This window comes from Pollicipes pollicipes, unplaced genomic scaffold, assembly GCF_011947565.3.
Source record: "Pollicipes pollicipes isolate AB1234 unplaced genomic scaffold, Ppol_2.1 Scaffold_2555;HRSCAF=2994_pilon_pilon_pilon, whole genome shotgun sequence".
Lineage (NCBI taxonomy): Eukaryota > Metazoa > Arthropoda > Thecostraca > Pollicipedomorpha > Pollicipedidae > Pollicipes > Pollicipes pollicipes.
Window position 1 is genome coordinate 43,300,911 of NW_023596136.1, and position 22,600 is coordinate 43,323,510.

The following is a 22,600-nucleotide window of genomic DNA, read 5'->3' on the forward strand; positions in this document are numbered from 1 at the left end:
GTGCCGCATGTAATTGTGATGCGCTCAATGCTCCACATTCACACTGGCTAGCGCTCTACGTGGCTATATATACATATATATATATATATATATATATATATATATATATATATATATATATATAATCGTGCGTCGACAGACAGCTTGATCGCCATACCACTTGTAAACAGGCAGCCTGTAATATCATGTTGTGACGTTAGCAGAATGCTATGTAATCAAGATATCTCAAAATTCGGTTTTCTTGTACTTCCGTCAAGCTTGGAAAAGAGACGAAAACTAAGGTTGTCTGTGTATTTCTGAATAGTAGTTACGAGCGCAGTCGAAACAGGCAAAAAAAGGATCGCGACTGAAATTTCATCTTGTTCACGGGGCATTCGTGTAAAGTAATGCATCACAAGATTTTCCCGCGCGATCAAAACAAATACCGCACTCAGATGCCAAGCGTGGCTCAAAGGCTGCTTAAAAAGTCTGGAGATTCTGGCATATCTGATGAGATCACGTCAGAGGGTTATCGTGCGAGAATAACGGGCTGAGTCAGAGAGTGAGGAACGGCTGAAATAACGCTCACGCGGCGGCGGTCATAGCGAACCCTGCCGCTTGGTCACCGGTGATGCCGCTGGACGAGTGATGCACGCTCGCGCCGTCGCACGATCCACCCGGCCCCTCACCACGAGAAGCCTACAGTTCACAAACTCAGCCAGCGCAAGGGCTTCATGGGCCGTCTCCTCTGAGAGGCAACGGCTCAAGCTCAGCATACTTCTTCTCCGTGATGCGTCTGAGTCAGGAGCCAGCGCAACAAATGCTGATGCACATCGCTGGAAGCTGGGTATCTTGGACCTGAACGAAGCCACGTTTTGACTGAGGGAGTCCGCGGTGGTGAGCCCGAACTGTTATATACCGCCATGATTTCTTGGAACAGAAGCTTATGAAGAAACCGGGATGGAGGAGCCATAAGCCGACACCGGGGTTTCAAGAGCCAGTTCTCGCCGTTGAACTCGGATCGGACGCGAAGAGCGGGTGATCACAGCGTTGACCAATCAGCAGCGAGCACGCGGCAGGAATTTCTTGCACCACTCCTTCAAACACTTGTACGTGGTGAATGCCTGCTCCGAATTGGAGCCGGCCGTGTAGGCCAGCCAGGAACGGAATTCACAGCCAGTGCCGAACGACAGGAACACGTCCAGGATGTCCCTTGCCTGCCGACCACAACCAACACATGGACATCACATGGCCATTCCACGCACCAACGTTCGCCCCGCATCGCAAACGCCCGCTCGGCGCCACTATGTGCTTTCCATTTGAAGTGGGGAAGGGCCTCTGGAAGATATTTTGGCTTAGTTGAGCTTGTGTACTGATTCCACATTTAATATACGGAAGTTATGAGCTGTAGCACCAATGAAGATGAACAGGGTAATGATATGTTCGACAATGGGCTATTGGTAAACTATGCCGATCTTCAAAAAGGGCATGCTTGTTTCAGTTTCTTTGACATGTTGTGCCTTGTTGACAACGACCAGGGCTAGGAAAGGAGTTTTACTTCACATAATGACTTGGTATTGCGCAAACTTCTTTTTAGTCCAAACTTATTGGTTGGATAGATTTCTCATCTCACAGCTCAAGCTGAGCCAAGCTTGTTACGTGATTTTGAACCCACCATCTATCCGTAAAGTTTCATATCAGCGGCATAATTTGGGGCCAAGGTTTAGTGTGACGTAATGGCCGACATGTTCTGTCCTCCCGTCTAACGTCACCAGACATTTGGAGCGGCCGCTGCCCTAGGTTGTACGCCCCATTATTCAAGGGTAAAAAGTGGTTCTTACTTTTACGCTTCAAGTGACCCGAACCCTCACTGCCACGGTTGGGTGAATCTCAAGGCAGCAGCTCTCAAATATATTTAATTATCGGGACAGATAAGTCATTTCGCAAACATCAGCATCCTACGGATGCAAATCCCTGTGCCAAAAATGCAAACTTTTGCACACAACAAATACAGATACTTACTAGCAAACTAGCCTCTTACATGAGGAAAGAACAGGCAAGGTGGGGCTTAAATATTTGCAAGCCTCTAGCTTAAAACATCTAAAATATGAAAGGCTCTGGGCTTGATCCCTTCGCATGCAATGCATGTATGGACATGCTCCGTCAATGCACATCAAACATCTTACGATTACGATACGATTACATAAAAACCACCGGCCCCCTCGGTAACCTCCGTGACGCAGGTTGGAAATGTTGCATGTCGGTATTAGCTTGCAAGCGCATTTTAGCTCGCAATCGGATAATACCCGGTAAGAGGCCGGGAAATCACTGACTGCAAAAAGGCAGCAGGAAATCATTTACTTGGAAACTCCCGTCCTATCTCTTCCTCGACGCATTATTTGATTAAACAGCACATGGCATAGAGGAACAGATGTCCGCTATGCTTGCATTAGACACGCGTATCATGTGTCTATGTCATAGACGCGGCCTAATTATGTGTAACTGTAAGGCAGCATCACACCAATGACTCACAGACAAGTGTGCTGCTGTGGCTATAAACGGCCAATTAAACACTCAATCAAAGCCAAGTAGCGTGACGATAATTTACTGAACGATATAGTAGCCTATCGATTCCTTCAAGAACACGAGAGCTTAAAACACCAATGTAATGAAATGCTCCCATACATCAGATTTATGAAAACTTGAGCAGATATAAGCGAGTTTTTAGTCTTTTCCCAACGTTCCCATGCTTTGCCAAGTCTCTAATCACACCCCAGAGTTTGCGGTGAGGCTAGATTGAAGACATCAAATCACAGGTATACGTGCACCAGGGCTCAAAAAGCTGTGCAATGTGTTTATCGTCATGTCACGCAGCAGCCTTTCGTGAAACGGGCAATGTTCGGGGCAATGTAGCTTGAGCATTGAATGTGTTTAGCCTTAAAAGATAAGCCCTTTTCTAGTAAAAGCGTCATATTGAGTGAATGAAGCTCATCTGGACTGTAACACGGCTTCAGACCTCCTTAAATCATTTGAATTACCGCCAACGAAATGTTCTACGACTTTTCCAAGCCAACCAGGCTGTCATAAAAAGTACAAAAAGTAAAAGTAAAGTACAAGTATCCTACCTTGCAAAGTCCTGCCTTGCGCAGGCGACAGCCGTAAACCTTCCCAATTCCGGGAACTTCCTCGATCGTTTTGCAAGAAAGTGGGTTGTCGATAAAGTCGCAACATTTTTGTGACATGCATTCGCAACCTGGCATGGCTTATTTAGTAGTGGTGACAAACACTTAGATGTACTTGAAAATTTCACGCTTTACTGCTTGAACGGAGCTCAGAAAAACTGAATCAGACTATTTGCTAAAAGAGGTTGCTAGCGTTGACGTTAAGGTTTAATAAGCGATGATTTTCCAATCACAGTCGCGGTTCAAAAACTCCCGGGACAGGCCACTAGAATTTTCCGATTGTCTGCTGCAGAATTGTGCGTTTATTTTAGTGAAGCTGTCTGCGTGCAGGAGACATCACAATATCCCGTGCAGAACGTGGAATCCTACTCACGGATCTTTCATTCGAAATAATTTCCACATCTGATAATATTCCGCGTTGAACAACGAACAAGCTAGCCTAGAACAAAATCAAGTTGCTCAGTGCATTTTCAAGGAGCATTATTCACATAGATAAGACATTAGTAATACCCTTATTCCCCGCAGAAAGGCCAGGAGAATGGAGACATAGATGGGTTGTCATTTCGGCAACATGCCTTGTTGTTTGCCAAGACTTCTACTATTGTTTCGAGAAAGGCATGTTGCCAAAATACCAACCCATCTACATTTCCATTCTCCTGGTTTTTCTCGGAGGAATAAGGCTATTGCTACTCTCTTAGCTATAAAACAAAATCAAGCTAGATTGCGTGGGCTATCCTTGAAGTAGTGGCGGTAGATCGCATTTTCGGGCTGAAGAGGAGGGGAGGGGCATCAGCTTCTCATGGGCCCATCAAACGGCGCGGCCCCGCTGATGGTGACGGGCCCGCAGCACTAGCAATATTTATGGCGTGCAAGGAAGACCTTCAGCTGGGAAGATGTGAAGCCGTACAGTTGTGTACGGCTCCATCGTCGACATCAGCCGACTAAGCCTAACGGTAGTCGGTACCTCGGTACTAGCGGTAGATTAGAGATTAATAGGTGTATTTAGATAAATCGGTGTATTTAGACTAATGGTAGATTAATCGGTGTCTTCTGGTTCTTAAGGACAGGGCTGCCTCAAAATCAAGTGGGCCATATCCAGTGACTTGTTTTTTGTTTGGGCGCCTTACCAGGGGAGGGGGAGGGCTTGGGCAATCCCGTGTTTCTGCCCCCTCGCCCCCCCCCCTCCCCACCCCACCCCCAATTACCAAGACTGGCTGCGTCCCTGCGTGTGTAAGTTCACTGAGCACCGGGTATGCGTACGTAAGTATAATCGCATGGTAACTGAAGACCCAGCTCAACTTGCAACGCTGTTACAATTAACCTGCATTGCTCATAGCATTGATGTGATTGGGTTAATCAAGCCGCATTACGCATGACATCGATGCGACTGATGTTTCATCTTTCACCCGTTCGAAGTGAAACTTGTGAGGGTCGCTTTCCCTTCAGAGGCACAACAGCTTGGGACAGTGTCCCCCGGAGGTATAGCTGGCTCGCATTCGTGTTTATTGAAAAAGAGGGAGGAAGAGGGATTCTGGACAGGAGCGAATGCGGTGAAGAATGTTTGAGGAAAGGTTGAATACCACGTTCTTAAATCATGCGTGAAATGAAATAAAAAATAATTCACATGAATTCCTCAGCATGACTATTCACTAACAGGCATACATTCTATGGATGGTATTTGGGTGTGTCAAGAACTTACGCGTAAATGGCTTGTGATAGCCATATGAGTTGCGGGTAATGATCACCCTATTATTGTGAATAGATGAATAAATGCACAGTAAATCTCCTAAGCAAATAACAGTGAATTATTCATTAATTCAATTATTTCGTTATGCAAGGGACAGATGCAAATGCACCCCGTCTGCTTTACAAAACAGGTGACTTTTTAACAAGGTGATGCAGTTGGCGAGGCTTGCGCGTATGGTTGCGATGGTCTCGCATATACTGTATAACCAGGCACAAAAGGCACGATAAGGCACAAAATCTGAGTTTTGGGGCTTGTCCCCTGATGAGAACGTACACGAATCTGCCTCCCCTTAATCAGTTTAAAAAATGGTGTCCATACCCATGGTGTCCATACATCTACAGCCGACGTGTGACGTAAAGATGCATACAAGCCATAGATGATGGTAATGATGGCTGGTTTCAAAACTTCCACGGCTTGTGCTGTTCTTCGACCAATGCCTCTGGGGACTAACACGCGGAACAAGCGGTGCGACTACTGCATTCAAGGCGGCACTTTGCGTGACCGTTCGGTGCTCTACTCCGCGGAAGATGGTGTGCGTTGCCATCTTCATTTAACCGCAAATGTTACACGGTCCCACGCTGATCCCTGGTTATGTCTGCAGCGAGTTCACGCGCAAGGAAATGCTGCGGGAGTCCCGGTGCTGAGCTGACAGCAGGTCTCCTAGTCTTATCCCGATGGTCAATCTCACAGACTCCGGGGCCGACTTTAGCGCCACTGCGCCACGTCCTCGAACCGATGTGGTCAGTCAACGGCCTGTAACCACGCCCCTCCATGTCCCATTTGACATACCTTTGTCAAGTGTAGGATTTTCCTTTTCAACCCCGCACCTAGATACCGTGCGCGCGCGCGTGGTCACTGGCACGCGTTGGGTGTGAAGCTGTCAAACCACATAAAAAATGACCGTTTTAGTACCTCGTATTTTGGCTGCAGCAATTCTCCGATCTACGTCAGCACGTGGACAACAATTATCATAATGGCCCAGATATCGTAGACGGGATCCGACGCCAAGATCCGAATAGGGCCTGGTGGGCATTTACGAAACTAAGTAATCATATAGGTGGCGGTGTCATCGGCATTACGCGTGACGTGCCAGACACAGGAACCTGCCCCAGGTACCTCAGAATAGCTGAATTGCACGCGAGCGAGCGCGAGCGCGCGCGCGTGTCTCTCTCTCTCTCCCCCCCCCCCCCCCCCCCCCATCTCCCCCCCCCCCCCCTCCCCCACCCCCCCTCTCTCTCTCTCCTCTCTCTCGCTCTCTCTCTCTTCTCTCTCCTCTCTCTCTCTATCTTCTCTCTCCTCTCTCTCTCTCTCTCTCTATCTCTCTATCTCTCTCTCTCTCTCTCTCTCTCTCTCTATCTCTCTCTCTCTCTCTCTCTCTCCTCTCTTCTCCTCTCTCTCCTCTCTCTCTCTCTCTCATCTCTCTCTCTCTCCTCTCTCTCCTCTCTCTCTTCTCTCTCTCTCTCTCTCTCTCTCCTCTCTCTCTCTCTCTCTCTCTCTCTCTCTCTCTGTGCGTGCGTGTGCGTGTGCGTGTGTGCGTGTGTGCGTGTGTGCGTGTGTGCGTGCGTGCGTGCGTGTGTACGTGCGTGCGTGTGAGTGGTTTTAAGTTCCTGCTGAAGCCACCAAGGTGAACAAAACTCACGGCAAGGCATCGCCGCTTCGACACTCATAGCGCTGGCAGTAGCTTAGTGGAGTTAACTGTGCATTTTTTAAAGCTATTAGGTTGTTTGGACGACCACCCGACGAATGATCCACAAGCAGACCAAAATTTGGTGTAGGAAAATCGAAATTTGGTTAGTGCTTTATTGATGGAGGAACAGGGAGCTGGTGGCCAGGTATGCCACGGCCCAACCACATTTTACAGAAGTAATAACATCAACTTAAAGGCGGCGCACGGATCACATGGGCTCACAGGAGAGGTCTGACCAAGGCTCTCTAATGAGGTAAGCCTTCCGGTCTGAAAAAGTGGCAACATCGAGCTTACGTAAGAAAAAAGGAAGTTTGGAAGCAATGCTTGCATGACGTCAGATGCACCATATTTCATGTTATGGGTAGAGAGGAAACTGCCTATTTAGTCAGCTGACTGCTACCCAGTCATTAGTTTGAATGGTTAGTGTGTTTTGTATATAGCTTTTTAATACTGAAAATTGTAATTTGATGTTTTACACGTATAGTACTGCCATCCGTCAAATAAGAAATGAACAGGCAATCCCTCGAATAAGCCGTGGACATGGCAGCCCAAGGCCATGAAACACCAAGCAACCACGATACGCAATGCGCTGTAAACGCCAAGTGATGTACGCCCCTCACAAAAGCATATAACTCGGATGAGGCCAAAGCGTTCTAAGATTCAATCTCCTATCAAGAAAAAATGTTTGCATGCCAAATCTGTGGATCAGTTACTCAAGTCCAATCGGAAACCGCCGTCCACACGCTACCAAAAACATACCATTCAAAATAATGGGCGGCACAGCAGTCAACTGACTCCTGAGCAGTTTCCGCTCCACTAATGCCATCAAATATGTTGTACATGACGTCATGCAGGCCTTGCGTTCAGACTACTTCTTTTCTCACGCAGCTCGATGTTGCCACTTTTCGATGGTGTTTAACGATGCGGGTGACATCCCCCTCGGTCTGACCCATCCCCCTTTCGCCACCTTCGCCGCCCCTGCTGGATTTTGACGGCAAGAGATAAAGAGCACATGGGACTATACCAACCCTTCGTTAACTTTGCCTTTGACAGATGAGGTGAAAAAGTGATTGGGTGATATTGATCAGTTTGCATAATTTGGGGCACCTTATTCAAATTTGTTGAAAAAACAACAGAACAAACCAGTGACCCATTTCGAGACAATCAGAAGTAATGAAAACGATAGGATGAATAACCTTCATAAGTTGGGCTAAGTTTGTGTCGGGCAATGGTGGGAGGGAATGTGTCCTAGTTAGAAGAGCTGAAAGCTTGAGAAATGGATGGTCTTATGGAAATAGACAGCCTGAGCAGACACAACGGACAGTCTGTGCTCCCATTCGCTCCGCTTCGTTTAAACATACCCATATAAAGCGCATAAAACACATCGCGACCGCGTACCGTAAATGGAAATTCAACAAATGCATGGCTCTGATCGAATCAAACATCAATAACTCCAACTGGCAGCACAATCCGATCGTCTGTACTCACCGTCGATCAGCATGTACTTACGACATTTCAGAGCAGCATATTCACAAATTAAATATTCCAAATGCATACCAGTTTAAGCTACGGAATGCGTTACCTCGCTGGGTGTCGTGGTTGTCAACAAAGACCGGCCAGTGAGGATCGCAGGATTGAGGCTGCCAGGCTTGCCACGGGTGCCAGATGGTCCAATCATGGTGTTGTGATGTTTATTTCAAGTCATGGTGCTTGGAGCAAGACAAGCACGGCTGAAAAGCTTTTACTCCAAAAACAGTTTGCAACGCTGCATTTCGGTTATAAGCCTTTTGAAATATCGGTATCGTTCCGTTGAATTCGCGGAAAAATTGTCTATTATTTGCATATATGTTTCTCTAAATGGAAAGTTGAAGCACTTATACCATTTATCACACAACAATTTTGGCTAAATGTTGTACTGAGGATATCACAACACACAGGTTGGAAAAAGCCCAACTGCTAGGAATTATCAAATCCGTAGTGGAGTCCGATGAGATTGCTTCCATCGAAGCGTCTACTACCAATCAAATGCTCAACCTTTTCAGAAGCGTTCTGAGAAAACTGGTATCACCGATGAAGTCGGACCCATAAGGTCTAACGGTGCGTGAAAGATGTAAAAAGTGTTGGGATGCTCCCTTTAACGCCATGCACCAACAATACACCTAAAACTGCATACCGTTGTCCTAAAAAAGTGAGCAACAAGGGACACCGTGTTTGGGTCCCGTGTTGCCTTTAGGCTTTAGGCATGGCTTCGTAAATATGGTTATATAAAGCTGAAAAGTGTAATTTGAAAAAAATGACTCTTGTCCTGGCAAGATGGCGTTAATTTTTGGCCTACGAACATGCAACATATTGCAAATTGTGAGATCTTGCTCAGACCAATCCACCGGTGTTTTTATTGCTAAGTTCTGCCTTTCTGAATCTGGAAACAGCAGGGGCACGGGTTCTCATGGACCCTTTCCCTATCAGTCCACGTGATGAAAAAAGCAAGTCTTGGCGAGGATTAGAGGAATGGTTTTATTCATGTTTGGATCGATTTAATGGTTGCGGAAGTGCAGATCCATTGGGAATGGGACTGATCGGCCCAGCCGGGGAGATCGGTTGATAAAGCTACACAAATTCCGATTAGTTAACGGTAAGACAAGTTCGGCGTGTCTGCTTCGTCAATAAACACATTACCTGACGCCGTTTTCAGCATGTTCAACAGCGTTGACGAGATATGATTTACGGCACTTAGTCTACCAGACGATTGTTAATTTATCCGACACCGGAATTAAGCCGTAGATGGAGTTCTTATATGCCAGCTAGGCGATTGCAGTTTGGAAGTGTTTTTAAACCTGACCAATTGTTAACAGTTTTAACAACCGAGCTAAAATCATGTCTGCAATGGAGCTTAGAGTAGCTTAGAGTTGCTGGCTTCCACAATAGAGCTCAGACAAACATCTGGATATTGGAGCGTGAGATCCAGCTGCCAATCCATTAATGATATTTTAGCACGAAAACCGCCATAAGGTCCCAATCACTTCTCCTCAGCACGAGGATCCGTTAGGTGGCGTGCAGCCGCGCGCATGTACTCACATGTCGGAGCAGAGCCGGATCCCGGCGGCTCCCGGCTAGCGGCGGCTTTCAGAAGCGTCTACTGCCTGAAATCACGCATCTTCAGACACGCCGAAAGGGTGCGCAGGCGGCGGGGTCACGCCCCTGATCCGGCGTGGTTCAAGGACGCGAGGAAACGTCTTCCAGGGTGTGTTGACCGTTAAGATCCATTACGATGGCACATCACCTGTTATTATGGGCGCTAAGATCAGGATCTAAACGAAGATGTCTCAGCCTGGAACAAGAATGCAGGTCTGTTTATCGTGCAACGAATTCGTGATTCAGCCATATCTGTTTGAGAAATGGTGATGCAAACTGAACGTTTTCGGTTGAACCAGACAAACCCGACTCTGGCCGCGCTCGTGGAATTTGATGCAACTCTTCAATGCTACCATGCAATGGCCATGAATTAGCCTGTGTGCTAGAACGCGCCTTGTTTAGTCCTGGGGAAGTATAAAAAACTTTCGAAGTGAAATGTCTCGGGATTACCTACTGGACTTCCCTGTAAAGTATACCGGGAGCAGCCCCGTTATATCCGCCGTACGTACCCCATTCAGTAACGATATCTGCAGACAGGAATTAGGAGACTGAAGGCATTCGTGCGGAGCTATTGCTTTGCGGTGAGTTCTCATAAGCGGAACCGCGGCTCACATGCCCAGCTTTAAGACAACTCATATATTAGGCACTTAACCACATCTGCGTTTCACTACACCTGCCTACAGCATACCACTGCGTAAAGCTCTAATGACACTGCAGCAACGCACGCTCGCGCACCCTTCGAACAGACCTTTTGATCCTGAGAGAAACATGTCAGAACGCACGGAGCGCTCTCGCTCAGGCGCGGGCGTCGTCGGCACCGGCCCATCTCCGGGCTCTGCCGCAACAACTCCGCCCCGCGTTCCGCACTTCTGGAATGGATCGGCCGGCCGGAGCCGGCGGTCGCTCGTTCGCACGCGTCCGGCCTCTGCTGGCGCCGCTCAGGCCGGCCGGCAGGCCTCGCCGCGCGACCGCGCCGGTCCCGCCTCGTCCCGGACGGCGCCCCGCAGCCGCCGGCGCCGCCCGACGGCGCACAATGTCACTGGCAGCCGCACTCTTCCGCCACCATGTCCGTGTACTCCTTCAACACCACCGTGTTGTCGTCCCGGTTGAAGATGACGAAGAGGCTGCTGAGCGTGCTGGGCACGCAGGAGGGCCGCAGCACCTGGTCGCTGAGGCCCATCTGCTGCGCCAGGCTCTGCACGGTGGCGTGGTTGCTGGGCCGCTGCTCCTGCGTTAGCGGGAAGCTGCATTGCCCCAGGCAGTGGAAGGCGTCGTAGCCAGCCGGCGCCAGCACGAACCGGGACCAGCCGATCTTGCTGAAGTCGATGTAGAGCTGCCGCCGCTGGCAGCCGGGCGGCACGTCCAGCACGGAACGGCGCGAGCGGCCGGCCGAACTCGCCTCCTGACGGACCAGCTCCTCTGTCGGACATGTCAGCGAGAAGTCAGAGTCAGCCGCCAGGCACCCCCGCCCGCTCGTTTTCACGCAGACGCCGTGCCATCCGAACTCACCCTCTCACGGCAGGGCTGGTGAGTGCGAGGTGACATACCCAGAGCGGTGTCAGCGGTCCCGTTTACACGCTGACTATGAGTGGTGGGGTTCTCGGCTCTCACTCACCTGGAGTTCATTACTTAGTCAGCGTTCAAATAACAGCGCAATCCATTGTATCTCTGAGGAAACTATAGATCCGCCAGTGTTGGCTGCCCCCCCCCCCCCCCCCCTAAACATCATGTAAACCCCAATCCCAAGAGCATTGGAAAAAGGGGCCAGCGTTGGACATCTGGCCATGGTGACACACTCTAAAAAAGCTGGACCGACATGTTTCGAATCCGTGCTGTGCCGGCAGGCACCCTTAACACGCCCATTGACGAATGACCGCCGCTGTGCATCATTAGACACACCACAGGAGGCAGCGCACAGCGCTTCAGCTTCCCTATACTGGCTCACATTTTTGTTCCAACAACGCTGCCACACATGCTAGCATTTGATCGGTGATAACCTACCATTGACAGCCTGGTGGACGGTAGTGCCATTGTCGCGGCTGAAGAGCACCAGCAGCGGTTGCTTGTTGTGGTGGTGGCCGCGTCGGGACACGGTCAGCTTCCGCCGCTGGCCGCCAGGTGTCTCGTCCGTCAGCCGCAGGCCCAGGCTGGTCCCTGCCGCCTGCCGGGAGGCCAGCACCGACCGCACGTGGAACGTCTGCCAGCCGCCCGACGAGGGCACCAGGCGACTGTCCACGGGCCTTGGCCCGGCGTCGTCCGTCACCTGCCACACGTGCACGTGGCGCACTGACGACCCCGCGTGTGGCACGTGCGGGAAGTGCACGTGCAGTTCGGCCTCCAGAAGTTCCTCGTCCGGTGATGAGTCGGGTATTTTGAATCGGAGAACGTCTTCAGAGGTGACTGCAACCAGGATGCCACGAGAGACTTAAGTCGTGTGTTTTATCTCACGAGTTTTAAAAGATACAGTGGACAAGGAAACATTCCCGCATATATGACACTCAAAAACGTTCACGTCGAGGGGTATCTATTCGATCTGTGGGAAAAATGCTCAAAGTGAAGACCAGTGGTACACGACCAATAGCCAAAACCGTGGGTTTACTTGCATATGTGACACTGAAAAATTAGAGGACCGAACAACTGGCACGCAGTGAAAGGACCATTACACATACAATACCCCCAAACCCTACAAGCTCCGCTTTGGAAAGCGCTATACCTAACGCAACGCATGTCAGCAAAGGTAAGCGAATTATACAAATGTCACGAAGCATCGTTCGTGCGTGAAGTCCAACAGTGAAAAGAGGCAGCAGCGAAACGGGATTACGAACTCGGTGTGGTTGTTCCTAGCGATCACAGAACTGCCAAGCAATACGTGCACAACCGATTCTCCTTTAGCCTGCAACACAGCTTAACTCCCTCTGTTCCAGCCAATTAGCCTATCTTCACTGCACCCCTGGCCTGTCTCTTCCGCAGCACCGCTGACGAATCTCTTCCCCGACACCACTAGCCCATTCCTCTATCCCAGCACACTTGGAGTGCCTGCCTTTCCCGTCCCAGCCGACCTGTGCCTAGCCGGCAGTAGCACTGACCCGTCTCTCTGCAGCTGCGCACCACGCTGGCGCCGTACGGCGTGGGCCCGCGCCGCCGGCCGCGGTCGTCGGCCACCCTATTGTAGAGCTCGAGCATGTAGGGAGGCGGCGGTCGGTGCCGGTGCGGATGATCGTCCTCCGGAAAACCCAGCGCCTGAGGGCATGCCGCCGTGCGGCTGTCAGACCTCAGACTGATCCGGCGGTCCGTCGGCGCATGGTACCCTGCGCTCCAAACACCGCCGTGCGGCTGTCAGACCTCAGACTGATCCGGCGGTCCGTCGGCGCATGGTACCCTGCGCTCCAAACACCGCCGTACGACTGTCAGACCTCAGACTGATCCGGCGGTCCGTCGGCGCATGGTACCCTGCGCTCCAAACACCTGCCGTGCGGCTGTCAGACCTCAGACTGATCCGGCGGTCCGTCGGCGCATGGTACCCTGCGCTCCAAACACTGCCGTGCGGCTGTCAGACCTCAGACTGATCCGGCGGTCCGTCGGCGCATGGTACCCTGCGCTCCAAACAGAAACCTGGCGGCCGGCTATCCACTGTCAAACTGCATGGCATTCAGAACGTACGGATAGTTATGTCACATCACCTACCACATCACCTTTTGTTCAAAAGGTGTTAAAAGACAATATCGCAGTGAGTGAGAATGACCATCGGCGTGAAAATTGAATTACACGCGTGTGCGTATCATTTCCCTGCACTCCATACCGTTCTACAATTATATTGAACGTAATCTTCGATACGACTAGCGATGGATCGCCAAACACCGACTAGGTGTCAAATGAAGTAGCTTGGTCTCAACTTCGTAGCATATTAAGCCGAAAAAAATTGCTTTCAATTTGGTTTAAAGTCATCAGTGTCGCCTATTCGATGTTTTCAGTTAGGCGTCTCGGTGCATTTTAGTGTTGCACCGAGACGCAACTTTAACGCATTTAACTGGTCAACACTGGGTCATCTGAGCAGTGGCCTTAGAGCTTGGACCGATCACCGGGGTTACAGGTCTCAGTTATTAATTGCGATACATAAAATTCACTTATGTTTTGAATGTACTTATGTTTTTTAAGTCAACCAGTATCAACCGAGACAACAAACTCATGCACTTATTTTACGCATATACAAATCGAAGCACATCGATTTTTGAACGATATGTTGGAATATACCGCATATTTCGGCAAACCTGACCAGATCGCCGAGCAGAGCGCGAAAACACCGGACACTGTCTACTGCAGTCTTTATACGCGAAGAATTTGGCTCAGTGGTAGCCACTTGTACACAACTGAAAAACCTACATTTACATTGCTGTAGATTGGCGCTCCCATTAATCTGCTTGTTATGCCGTTGTATCATGGGTACACTCCTGCAGCCTTAGCACAGCCAGTGCCAACGTCTGCCTCCTCACGCAGCGACTCAGTAACAAATTTACAGTTGCTATTGCTACCGGAATTCGTTGCAAACGCAGCAGCTCGGGACTTCAAAGATGACAGTTGCAAGGGTTTTGTTCCTAGCAGGTCGTCTGCTGCATTCCGGCCTTCCGCCGCAGCCTGTATGTGAATTTCTAACACTAATGATCGTAGTGATCCAACGCGCTATAAACTGTAGAATCATTGCTATTATTTGAGGCCAAATAATGTTGTTTATCCAGATGAGAAATGCCGGTGCGACGCAATCCAGCATGGTACGCTACTCGGCCATCAAAGTTTCATCATAGTGTACGCATGTTGAAAGTACTGAAAGTCTCATCAATGCAATAATTGTTCCGACAATTTTCCTCTTCTGTTGTGTTAGTATACACAACATGTCGGCTAGTTAACTCTCCAGCTGTCATCAAATGCTATTGAATCCTAGGAAAAGACTGGGTGATGTTTGGGCTTCTGCCATGTACGCGTCACAGCCCGAATCATCGCCTTGTAATCGCTGGGATTCGAACTAGGGTTTTCTGATTGCGAATCCAGTGTTTTACTAACTGAGCAAACCAAGAAAAACGAAACCAACGGAAGCCAAATGGCATCCATTTATTCTCAGGACTCAATAAGACATGACGGCTGCCAGAGTGTGAATTGCTCGGAACGTTGTGTACTTACTAAAACACCAGACGATCACAAATGTCCGAACAAATTTTCCCTTTGTATTACTAGTGCCTCGTTTCCATCCTTCCGTAGAATTATCCTGAACCCCTCTTACGACGGACGGATGGTGCCTGACGGCAAACAACAAACACATTCCAGAGCGGAGCAGCGCGACTGGTGGCCGCGACCTTATTCAGAAAGTCATCCGGAAGCTGAACGTTGGCCTAGGACAGGATCTATTTCCCACACTAGGCGAGAAAATAATCCCCCTATCACGCTCTTAGTCATAATCACAGTACATCAAAATATGTTAGAAATGCCATCCATGACACACAAAACATCATGCAAGCAGTACATCTCCGAATCACTGACGCAAGACAATGACGCATGACGCAACGAATCGTGACAGTGTCTTCATCATCTTTATCCCTGCAACAGCAAAACCCTGGAATCGCCTGTTTTGGACAATAAGAACAGATCATATGCACCAAAACCTGGGAGACCTTACGAGGTGGTTCAGACTTAAGCTACCAACCTTGAGCTATTCGCCTGGATTAAAATATGAAAGCTTGCTACAAAACGAGTGAAAATAAAGTATGTTAAGTATACCATTCCACATGTACAACATACACAGCGCTGTGCTTGTGGTCGCATGGCATGCACAAAAACACTAGACACTGCCTATTGCAATGTTCACCCAGCCTCCAGCATAGACATCCTCAGCAATTCATCTCAGAACGTACCCGTCGCAGCTTTGAAACATTCCGCCAGAACATGACAGTACATATATGAATCCCCCGACACGGACATTGGTGGCGGTCAGGATTACTCGCTGGGCAAAGTAACCTAACATCTCCGAGACCACGTGGCTTATGTGCACTCAACCAAATTGACCTCCCATTATGAGGCACATATGGCTCCGGAGCAAAGCATGCATGTCTGATGGGTTAATCGTAATTGTTAAATGACTTCACGTCGTTTTTGGATTCGGGAACTTTTATACTCGCGTTCTCATCTTCTTTGTCCGAGGGCCCGTTGTGCATGTTTTAGAAGCCGTATGAGCGTCTTAAACTGTCAAAAAGCACCGGAACCTTCGGCCTTACTGGGCCCTCAGCACTTTTCGGAGGAAGGAAAGGCCTGATCCCAAAAGACCCTCCCCCTTAGCTTCGCTACTGGTAAAGCCTGGGCAGCATGAAATATACCCGTAGGATTTGACACCACAGGGAAATGAATATAGGATACGTATATCTGCTATCACGAGGCATTGTGTATGCCACCACAGTGTGTGGATGGTCAGGAGCGTCGTCGGCTTCGCATGCGGCTACGGAACGCAAGAAATATATACCAAGCCAACTGTCTCTCTGCCATCGGGCATTTAGGACGCGCTCAGCGACTGAAGCGATCCAGCTGCCGATGCCTCTTGCCCTGACCGAAAGATCGCGCACAGCGGTGCGGGAAAAGAGTCCCCAACCTCTGGTTTCTCAGGCACCCAGAATAACTATCACGTGACCGGTCCCATGCAGAGCCAGCTGTGTCACCTGACAACTACAGCGCAGTCACCTATTGCAAATAACGTGATGTCCATGATCAACAGCATGTTTGATTGTTATATAATGTGGCACGTCATGCTGTATTGCCTACGGTCCAACGGTATAAAATTGGTGGAAGAACTGAAGTGTTGTTATGAAAGCGGAAGTCTTGTTTTGTCAATCATAGTCGCATTGCGCTCAATTCCGCCTTTATTTTAAAAAGCACTGACTTCAGATAGTTCTGAACTTTTCCAACAGCACAGATATTGCATCATACATTCAGCTTAATACACTCCCTTAATCACAAGTTGGCTTTGTATAAATGACTTTCTTAAGCTGATTTCTTAGGCTGATGGTCTTAACATCTCCGTCAAACTTGACTTGCTAGGAAAAACACTTATTTTGGCGGACATTAAGCTTAACCCTATTCTAGGAGGTAATAAGTGAGTTGGCGCTTTCGGCCCCTACACGTTTTCGCAAGCTTTGAGAAAATGATTCAGCGCAATCCATTGCATGTCCTGAATATTCTTAAATGCATTGTTTACACATCGTGCACATATCCCGGTGACATGAAATGCACGGGTCACCATGACGAACAGACTGTTTTTCGTGAACGCTCACCAAGCAGAGGTTTAAATGACGAAAAGAGTGTACATCGATGCGTCAACGATGTAAGACGCTTATTTGTCGGATCACACTGTTTCACTACTGTGTGGTTATTTGCGACTGGCCAGCGGCCACGCTTTAAAGTTCAGTTGACGACAGTATAAAATTTGTTACCATTTGCGTGTGTGGTGACTGCCTAAAAACATTTGAAGAACTAAAATGTTTTAGATGGATGTTTAGATGCATTGCTACGCATATTTCACTTTTAAAGATTTGCCCTGACCTTTTGCTTGTATGGATCTCTGGACTCAGTGTCCACGCAAAGCAGTGCTTAATGCCTTGACGCAGACTCCACTATCGGATCACGAAGTCTGGCGTTACTTGGTCTTTGGCGCGGCCGCTGCCATCGGCCGCAGGTCACCTTAGTCGGGGGCAAATCGGGGGCAGTCAGGGGCTGAGGCCAATCAAACCAATCCCGCCACAGTAAGAAGGGTGGGGGGGGGGGAGGGAATGGGAGTCAGGCGCTCCAACTAACTGACCTACCAAAACGATCGAACGTCAGGACCTAGATATGTGCATGTATAATCTGTAATCGCAGGGTTCATTGCATTATGAATACTTAGACTATCAACATGGTCTGCTACACACTGGGATTTGACTGGTTCGTTGAAGCCAGCCATATCTGGTCGAAACAAAGAACGAACGAACGGTTTTCCACCGATAAATAAGCAGCTTTGGTGAACGGTGATTTACCTCGCATCACCCCCAATGCAAATGTGATGCACTCATTACAGTTCTTAACAACATTTAAGAGCATCATGGTTAGCAACTAATGAAACTATATACTGCCTACTAATGAAACAAAAGCAGAACCACATAATTACGTGACCTAATACTTATTTGATTTCGTTTCACTCGCTGTTTTAATTCGTTGAAATATCCCGTAAAAACATCTCACCGAAAAAAACGGCATGGTGAGCATTATTTTTCGCCATGACAATAAATCAAGGGAGGAGTGTCAGCTATGTAACCTACCGGCAGTTTTGGATTTGTTTTGGAATCTAATTCTGTTTGGCCGGCAATGAATGTTTCAGAGCTATGAGATGAAGGAGAGTGAAGAGTAATGGGGAAAGAATGCATGCATCTGGAAGTCCTCAGTTGCCGAGGCTCATCCCGCGAAACCAGCCTTCTTTGGGCCGTGTGAGGTGGCGCGGACGAGGCCCCCGCCCAGTGAGCACTTGATCCCGCCCGCGGCTGATGAATGTGGCTTGCCCCGGAAAAATGGGGCATCGCGGAGATTCAGGGTAAAACGTCAGTGAGGAGAGAACGGCAGATTATAACGGCATTGAGGTTGGTCCAAGGACTAAGCAACGGTACTGATTCAACATTGCGACTGCTTTCCTGACAAGACTGTCACGAGCGAGTTATTTCGTATGTAATACCTTAAAAGCACCACTCGGCACTGGTTCCCAGAAGCGCCGAAGAATCCTGCCGTGCGCTGTCTGCCTGATGCGATTCACTGCAGATCTAAACACAGCTTCCGACGACTGGACACCTGTTTGGGGCCGCATTCGTGCCCGAGCGCGGCCGTATATGGCGAGCATCGGCTGATCTGTGGCTGAAGGGCGGCGGACGCTGGACGCAGCAGCGAGAGGTAGGTCGGCGGTGTCGGACCGTCGCCGAGCGACGGGCCGCGGCCGGCGACAGCTCATTTGTCGGCCTGTCGCGAGCTGCGGCTGCCAGCCGAGCGCCCAGCTGTCGCCGCCACTCTCCGGACCGCTCTGTCATAGACGGCCGATGGGCCCGCCGAGCTGGCTGACGCCGCACCGAAGTCCAAGCATTTCTCGGCCGTGTAATGGTCATGACAGCGAGCATGTGTGGAATGTTTTCACGACGGAGGGGCAGATCTTAAATGTGTAGCGGTAGGGAGTAGATGTTCTGCACATAGCATTCATAGATATGAAATGTACCTTCAGACGCCATCCTGGCGAGTCGCATAGTATGCCCGGATGCTGAAAGTTCAAACATGGTGCATTATGGCGAAAAACAAACCTGAAACTAAAAGCACAGTGCATGCAAGCTCACCTACCAATCACCTATCCAACTCAATGCAGCTAGGTCACAGGGAGCGTAGATCGAACTAAAAACTTGGTTAGCAACTAATGAAAACATGGTTAGCAGCTAAAAAAAAGAAAGTTCATTCATCAAAAGAAAGTTCTTTTTCAGTTCATTCATCAAAGTTCATTCATCAAAAGAAAGTCCATCAAAAGAAAGTTCTTTCATCAAAAGAAAGTTCTAATTTGCCATAAACGTGGTACAAAACTGCAATATAAATGTGTCTAAATCACGCCGAAAGACGTTCACGTGGTCCGTACATTGCTTATTGTCCGTCACGTGTTGCACACGCGCTGTGAGGCTACAGCCCGCGCCATTCTCAGTGTCAAAAACTTGGAATTTTGCAATTTAAGTGCATTTAAGTGGCATGGCTTGACCATGCCCGGACTGGTTCAGCGAGTAACGCTTAGGATAGACCTATGTTTTTTGCAGACACTGACTGGATCAATGTCAAGTTGTCAAAATCAAGTAGTGTCTCTCTTATACGCTATGATGTCGTATTTTCACTGCATTTAAACGTAAGGCTTATGACTGTAAGGCCCATCTTCAAATCACTGCAAAAGCATCACCACATCGCCTCTTCCTTTGATTAAGATGAGACATGTAACATTTAAAATCTGCAGAAGAGCTGAAGAATTCGTGTTGAAAACCAGGTCAAATCTCGGCAATCATTTGGCGGAGCAGAATAAGACGAGACATTGCTGGCATAAGAATAGAACGAGTGATTACACTGTCCAAAATGTACGTCGTTGAGTGCAGGTTATTGTGCACTATCGTGCGCTAACTATACATCTGCCGTCCTTGAGACATTTTTAACTCACGCCCTAGAGGAGATTTTTCGCCTGCGCTCTTTAAGGGATGGAGACCTTAAAGGCCTTCCCCTGGTCCCTACGCTTCAGCCAGGGTGAAAGGCAGGCGGCACCATATAGCCTCAGCAAGCTGGTGAGTGTGTTGTAAAGGCCCAATGGCACAGCATCCTGTTAAAATGTTAAATACTAACCAAGCTGGAGCCGCGGGCAAAACTGCAACGAGGATGCTTCTTCAAACTGCCACATATAGTTGTTTTGTTATTAGTTAGTTGTTATCGGTTCAATTTTGTCAACTCAATGTTTGATAGACCCCTTCTGCAATCTCAACATATAAACAGACTACAACAGTGGAAAAGACAGCGTCGAATAACCTTTGTAAGGCTTCATCAGACCACACTAACGTCGACAAATGCCATCAATGATATGTCATGTCAAGGTCACAGAGATGGGGCGCATTGACTAACACGGCTAAAAAAGAATGGAACGCCACTTGGGTGAGTAAATGAACGTTACAAAGCTCTTTCAATCCTTATAGATGCCTGTCAAACTAAACGGGTGAAATATGATCACAACTATCTAGGTTGAACTTTGCTTGACTTAAGATTAATTTAACTCGTGGCAGTCGTCAGACCGATCGTAATGCATTTCAGAGTCATATGGGTAGGAAAACAGACACATCCTACATAGCTTTAAACCTTTGTGGAATGCATTTACTGCGAGATAGGAGCGTTCTTTGTCACTTCAGCGAAATGTCACCCGCATGATGTCGAGAAAGTTGTCATGGATCACAGGCCTTCAAGATTAGGAACTTCACATTTTCACAGCTTTAAGAATGATGTCGACTTAGGTACCTAAAATATCGATGCGGTACCCAAACGATACGAAAATTTTCCGAAAAAAACTTAAAACGGCCCTATGAGGCTTCCTTCATCGGGCGATGGTTAAGGGATGGTCTCAGAGATCAGAATCAGACCAGATCAAAGGTGAGACCAACTGCGCGGTAGGCCAGCATAGCACATGGCGCTGCACTACAACATAGGCCATTATACTAGCCAGACCAAACGCATACCCAGTCAAATTTAAATCCATGTTGTTTGTGAATCTACGGGTATCGCTAAACATCAGCGTAACTGTTCCTGCTAAACTCATTTAAAAATCATTGCCCACATATTCAAAGTTAAAAACCTGGATGTTTCAAGCACCATTCGCAAGGTTCCCAAAGGCAGCGGGCTTTAGTCAGTTGTACTGCGATATCAGGAATGACAATAACATATCAGTTGTGTCTGAAACCACCTCGGTCGTCACATCACGTAAATGTTTATTACTGTTACCGCATTTATTGCTACGCAGCGATGTAGTACAAGAAACAATAACCAATATAACTGTGATCTGAAACCAAATCCACAATATTTACGCACACGCAATACTCTTCTTGCAGTCGTACCGACATACATGAATGCTGAGGTCGATTTTATGTTTTGGAAATGGCCAGGTACGTCACCGCTCAATTCTAAGCCAAAGGTATTGGCGCGCGCGAGCTCCGTATCATTGACCCTGTGTACCCGACTCCCGTGAAAGACACCTACAAGTGACAACAGGCAATTATCAATTTTATTCGCCTGCACATGACTCAATTCGCTTAAAGTGTGGCAAGAAATGTCGTTAGCCAAGTTTGTCCTAACCTGGGGTAAATAAGTTGTTTACAGAATGTCAGCACCTGCCCGGCCTGCCACGCTTCTAACGGGCTTGCGCCTTTGTCATGACTGAATGTACCAGTCGTGCCGCTGTCCAGGTGACAGCGACCATAAACGTAATGCGTGGAAATCATGCTGCAATGTTTGCGAAGTATTTTCTTGCGAGCTGGTTGGATGTAAGTGGTTGTTTTCCAGTAGTACAACGTTACAGAACAATTAGCTCTACCAATTCGTTAGCATTGCAAACGAAAAATTTCCAGCCTGCGATAAAGCCGAATGAAGCACACGGGTCAAAAACATCTGCTTCTACGAGTACCGCGAGACATTTATATCTTAAATACAGCCATCGTTTCCGGCCCTTCTTCAGAGAATGGCCTACACATGCCCGAGGTACCAATGTGGCTGATATGCCCCGATGCCATCATAAATCCCCAAGTATTTCGCCCGATACGGACCTGACTATGAAATCCCTCCAAGACTCGCAGCTGCCTGGGCGTGTGCGTCATCTGCGCGGATGCAGCTCTTACCAGACTCTCACACCCAGCCAGCCCACGTGCTCCGGCAGCCTCGCGCAGGCAGCAGCTCTCCAGTCTGGAGCCCGTGCAGGCTGCACTTCTCCAGTCTGGAGCACGTGCAGAGCCCGTGCAGGCTGAGACCGACGAGCGCGACGGTCGGCGCGGTGCGCCGCTCGGCGGCGGTTCGTACCTGCGCCAGTCGCCGCACGGCCGGGGCCGCGTCGCCGCGCTGGGGCCCGGCGTGCGCCTCCGCCACCAGGCAGCACCAGGTCACCAGCAGGAGCGCGGACACGGGGCGGGCGCCGTCCATCTCTGCCGGCCCGAGCACTGCCACTGACCAGGCGCGCGACACCGGTGCCGGAGGCCGGCGCGCGCGCGACACCCGCCCCCTCGGGCCGCCGGCCGGCGCCGCCCCGTCGGCTCCGATGAGGCACCGCCGGCCGCTGCC

The 22,600-nt window shown here is 49.0% G+C and overlaps 1 protein-coding gene and 1 long non-coding RNA gene across 2 annotated transcripts; both read right to left on the reverse strand.

The window, feature by feature from the left end:
* Positions 1-276: 276 nt before the first annotated feature.
* LOC119110455 (uncharacterized) lies at positions 277-3,455 on the reverse strand. The gene is made up of 2 exons (XR_005095493.1): positions 3,105-3,455; positions 277-1,196 (listed from the first exon to the last, which is right to left on the reverse strand). It is a non-coding gene; the product is annotated as an uncharacterized LOC119110455 (long non-coding RNA).
* A 7,255-nt stretch (positions 3,456-10,710) lies between these two features.
* Positions 10,711-22,364, reverse strand: LOC119111802 (bone morphogenetic protein 2). Its single transcript, XM_037235627.1, has 4 exons — positions 22,343-22,364; positions 12,814-12,967; positions 11,729-12,127; positions 10,711-11,146 (listed from the first exon to the last, which is right to left on the reverse strand). The coding sequence occupies exons 2-4, from the start codon at positions 12,908-12,910 to the stop codon at positions 10,764-10,766; spliced, it is 879 nt and encodes a 292-aa protein (XP_037091522.1). The 5' UTR covers positions 12,911-12,967; positions 22,343-22,364; the 3' UTR covers positions 10,711-10,763.
* Positions 22,365-22,600: the final 236 nt, after the last annotated feature.

Excerpts from the sequence above, each read along its gene's own strand:
- LOC119111802 (XM_037235627.1), bottom strand. The coding sequence starts at position 12,910 with ATGCTCGAGCTCTACAATAGGGTGGCCGACGACCGCGGCCGGCGGCGC. Across the intron at positions 12,128-12,813 it reads GCGCAGCTGCAGAGAGACGG|TCACCTCTGAAGACGTTCTC; the intron begins GTCAGTGCTACT and ends TCCTGGTTGCAG. Across the intron at positions 11,147-11,728 it reads CGTCCACCAGGCTGTCAATG|AGGAGCTGGTCCGTCAGGAG; the intron begins GTAGGTTATCAC and ends CATGTCCGACAG.